The 4,722-nt window shown below is 34.7% G+C and overlaps 1 protein-coding gene across 1 annotated transcript; it reads right to left on the reverse strand.

Moving 5' to 3' along the window:
- Positions 1-3,921: 3,921 nt before the first annotated feature.
- On the reverse strand, positions 3,922-4,722 carry LOC111242697. Its single transcript, XM_022787238.1, has one exon. It carries the CDS (start codon positions 4,720-4,722, stop codon positions 3,922-3,924), a length of 801 nt encoding a protein of 266 aa, XP_022642959.1.

The following is a 4,722-nucleotide window of genomic DNA, read 5'->3' on the forward strand; positions in this document are numbered from 1 at the left end:
TAAGAAAAAAAAAGAAAAACTAAGAGTTATATAAATAAAATATTTAACAAACTAGTTATTTCATGACAATTTATTGGTTCGATATGAAAACTTATTTGTATAATTTTCGTTATCATACATTCCAAACAAGTTTAGAATATATGATTGTTAAAAAAATGGAAAGAAATAAACAAACAAAAAAAAAGGAATATCCAATTCTAAAGAAAAGAAAATTATTCGATAAAAAATCATGTTTTACAATAATGGTTAAATTTGAATTAAAATAAAAATCAAAATTATGATTCACATTAATGAAACTATGTAATATACGTTAATCAAACTGTACACTAGTGGAAAAATGGGTTTTATGACGGACTTATTATGACGTACAAAAGTTGTACATCATAATAGGTTCATTAGTGGCAGAATTGTAATAAAAGTAGGATATATTATGACGTACTTTTGTATATAAGTTATAATATGAAACACGGTGACAAACTTGTAAATATGTTAAAGACATATTATGACGTAGTTTTGTACATCAGTCATAATATAAAACACGGTGACAAACTTGTAAATAAGTCTAAAACCTATTATGACATAGAAATGGACATCAGTCATAATATCTTTGCCTCTCTAATTTTCAGTTTTCATATTTCCCTCTCCCTATCTCTTTCATGTTCCCTCTCACTCTCACTGTCACTCCCACTCTCTTTCTAGAATTATTATTATTTCAAAGCTCACATCAATGGCGTGAAAAGCACGGGGAGAAGAAGTGTTCTATCTTATTGTTTTTGTTAACTCCTTAAAATAAGTATAGTTTCCAACCTATATTTATTGGGGTGTTACAAGAGCTACATAAAAATTTTCAGGAAATGCTTTTATCATCCAATAAAATACCATAAATAAATATTAATATTTGAAAATATAAAAATAAAAATAAAAGGTATTTTTATTTTATTCGAGTCTTACATCCACACATCTCACCTTTTAAAATTGATAGAGTTATTCTTTGAGAGTTATGAATAGTTTATGTGGATACTTATATTTATCTCATTTGGTATATTAAAAGGATACCTAATGTATTCTTTTTTGTACGGACTCTTTTTTTTTACAGATTAAAACACTCTAAATCTTTTTTAATTTATATAATTTTTGTTGATTTAAAAAACAATAAATGAACTAACTTACCTCTCACAAAAGTATAAGTGAGTCTCATGAAAATCATCAAAGTATCCAAAACATCAGACCTATAAAAATTTTCAGAAAAGGTATATATAATATTATTACAAAAGCCTTTATTATTAGCTTGCATAAAAATAAACAAGTAATTTTTTTAGACAGATGAAACCTACCCGCAGTCATTAAACTGAAAGGCTAATTGATTTGGACAAGAAGGATTGAGACAAATGTTGTTAATGCCTATAGAATATCACACCCCTTCATGAAAATACGTAGAGTGGTTCTTCCTGCACCTCACTTACTTCAGTCTGTACCTCCTTTCAATTTTATATTTCCAACTGTAACCTTGTCAGAGATATTTATTACCCACTCGATAATAATAAAAAAATATATCAGAACGAGCCCAACACTGTGCACTTAAACTTTGAGGCCCAATCATCTCTGGCCCGAGAAGCAGAAAAGGAAACAATGGGTGTCTGCATGGCAGAATGAAAGATGAAAGGAAAGTAAGAGAGAGAACGATCACAAGGCTCTCTCTGACGATGGAGAGAGAGGCACGATCTAGGTTGTCGGATCGGAAAACGACGGCGACGACAGACAACATAGAAGGAAAAAATGGAGACGACGTCAACCCGAGTAATAAAAACAAAGCCTTTTCTCATTTCATTGAACTGTAAAACATGATTNTGTTTCTTCTTCTTATTCTTACACAAAATGATAATGGGGAGACTCTATTAATAGAGTTACAGAGGGAAGAACGGGAAAAGCGGGGAAAACTAAAAACTAACAAAAANCTAACTAAACAAACAACCTTATTGTCCTTAAGACGGTAAGGTGAAGGAGAATCATAAGATTCTCAATACCCTCCCCTCAAACTGGACGGTGTATACTGACCAGGCCAAGTTTGGGTAGAATAGTTCTAAATTTGACGCGATGCGGGAATTTGGTGAAGATGTCAGTCAGTTGTTCGTCGGACCGGACAGGGAGGAGATGCAGGAGTCGTTCTTGTATTTTTTTCACGAACAACGTGACAGTCAAGCTCTATGTGCTTGGTCTGTTCGTGAAAGCTCTGATTATGAGCTATGTGTCGCGCTGACTTATTGTCATAGTATAGGACAGGTATCCCAGATTCTTCTATTTGAAGATCTTGTAAAAGATAGTGGATACAGTGGCTCCAAGTGCCCTGTATTCAACTTCAGTGGAGGATCTGGACACAGTCCTCTGCTTTTTAGATTTCCATGAAATGAGTGATGTCCCAAGGAAGATGTAAAATCTTGTAGTGGACCTTCTTGTGCTGGGACATGTTGCCCAGTCAGAGTCACTGAAGGCCTTTAAATGCATAGGGGAATCTGCAGCAAAAAATAATCCTTCAGATGGTGCAGATTTTATATACCTAAGTATATGTTGAATAGCCTGATAATGATAAGTAGTAGGTGATTGCATAAATTGGCTAAGTAAATTGATTGAAAAACATAGGTCAGGTCTGGTATTGGTGAGATAGAGTAACTTCCCTATCAATCTTCTGTAGGGTCCTAGGTCATCAAGATAACTGTCGCTTCTGTACAGTGGGCTTGTATCAAATATACAGCATGTCCAATAGCATATGACCAATAGGCATTAGGAATATTAGATTGGAAAAGCAAACTGCGAGTTACATTAAGTATATGTTGGTGTTTTCTTTCAACAGTGGAGTTTTGTTCAGGAGTCTCAACACAGCTCCTTTGATGATTAATGCCATGCATATCATAGAAACTAACACAATTGACGTCAGGACCATTATCAGACCTGATTGTCTTAATCATTTTGTTAAACTGGTTTTTAACCTTAATGATAAAACTTTGCAATAAGTCTCTGGTCTGTCCTTTATTATTCATTAAGAAAATCCACGTGTGCCTACTATAGTCATATACTATGGTAAGGAAGTATTTGTGACCATGAACAGAGACAGTGTTAAGGGGACCCCATATATCACAATGAACAATCTCAAAACATTCATTAGTAACAGTAATACTTCTTGGAAAAGATAACTTGTGTTGTTTGGCATAGTGACAAGTATCACAAACAATGTCAGCATCTATTTTAACATATGGAAATTTATCACAGATCTCTTTTACAACTTTTTGACTTGGATGACCTAATCTATGATGCCACAGACTATCATCAACATTTTTAAAAGAGAAAACAACCTTCGAAATGTATCTTTGATCAGGTTTAGGAAAATCTTGTAGATAGTAGAGCCCTTTCCAGGAGTTAGCACATCCAATCATCGTCGATGTACAATTCTCCCTTACCTGACAATTCTTAGAAGAGAAAATTAGGCTGCAGTTCAAATCTTTGATGAGACATTGAACAGAGATCAAATTAAAACAAAAATCTGGAATATAGAGAACATTGAAAATAACAAAGTCTTTAGAAAATTGCATTGTTCCTGCATATTCTGCAGTGAGTGCAGTGTTGTTTGGCAGTTTAATGGAAATGGGTTTGATTTTGTAGAAAGTTACAAAATTAGCTTTATCGTGAGTAACATGATCTGTAGCTCCAGTATCTATGATCCAGGAAAGATTACCTTGCTTATTTTCAACTTCATTTCTTTGCACTTGATTAATTTTGTGAGTGGGTTCTTTCAGCCTTGTCAATCATTTTGAGTAGTTTCTGCATTTGTTCTGGTGTGAGGGAGTTAAGAACATTGTTGTTGTTAGCCTGTTGAATCTTTTGAGTGCCTTCTGATTTTGTACTATTCTGGCAAGTATTGATAGAGCTTCAATCTCCTCTTTTGTCTTCTTTCTTATACCAAGGTGGATATCCGTGTTTGGAATAGCACTCGTCTACTGTATGATTCATCTTATTGCAGTAAGAACATTGTTTTCCATAGTTAGGATTTCTCCCCCTTCCTCTTCCTTGACCACGAACACCAGTGCCACGTCCTTGATTTTTCCAGTTTTGATCAAATTTCCATCGGTTGCTTCTGTCATTAACATGTGCAAGAATTTTAGTCTCTGTAGGGCCTTGCTTTTCCTGTCTCTCTTGTTGCATGATAAGAGAGAAAACACGGTTGATATTTGGTAAAGGATCCATTAGAAGTATCTGAGTTCTAACTGTGTTGTAGGAGTCGTTTAAACCTTCTAAAAAGCATATCACATGCTCAGCTTCTCTGTATTTCAAGGAAATTCGTGAAAGATCACAGCTGCAGGGGATCTCACATGTGCAGCTGGGTATGGGCCTTAAAGATTCAAGTTCTTCCCACAGGATTTTTAAATCTGTGAAGAACTGACTTACCCCCCTTTCTCCTTGTCTGATAGAATGTATGTCTTGTAACAGATCAGAAATCTTAAAATAATCTCCTTTTGAAAATCTTTCTTTGAGCTCATCCCATAGATCTTTGGCCTCTTCCACGTATATCACACTTTCAGCAATGTGGGGTGAAAGAGTCTTTGTTATCCACGAAATAATCATCATGTTACACCTCTCCCAGGCGTCATACACGGTGTCGGTTTTTTGTGGTCTTTTTATGGTCCCATCTATGAACTTTATCTTGTTCTTGGAAAGCAGAGCTTTCCTCAT

Source organism: Vigna radiata, chromosome 10 (assembly GCF_000741045.1).
Source record: "Vigna radiata var. radiata cultivar VC1973A chromosome 10, Vradiata_ver6, whole genome shotgun sequence".
In the NCBI taxonomy this organism is placed as follows: Eukaryota; Viridiplantae; Streptophyta; class Magnoliopsida; order Fabales; family Fabaceae; genus Vigna; species Vigna radiata.

Bases quoted from the DNA above. Each gene is read 5' to 3' on its own strand.
- LOC111242697 (XM_022787238.1), bottom strand. From the start codon at position 4,722: ATGAGGAAAGCTCTGCTTTCCAAGAACAAGATAAAGTTCATAGATGGG.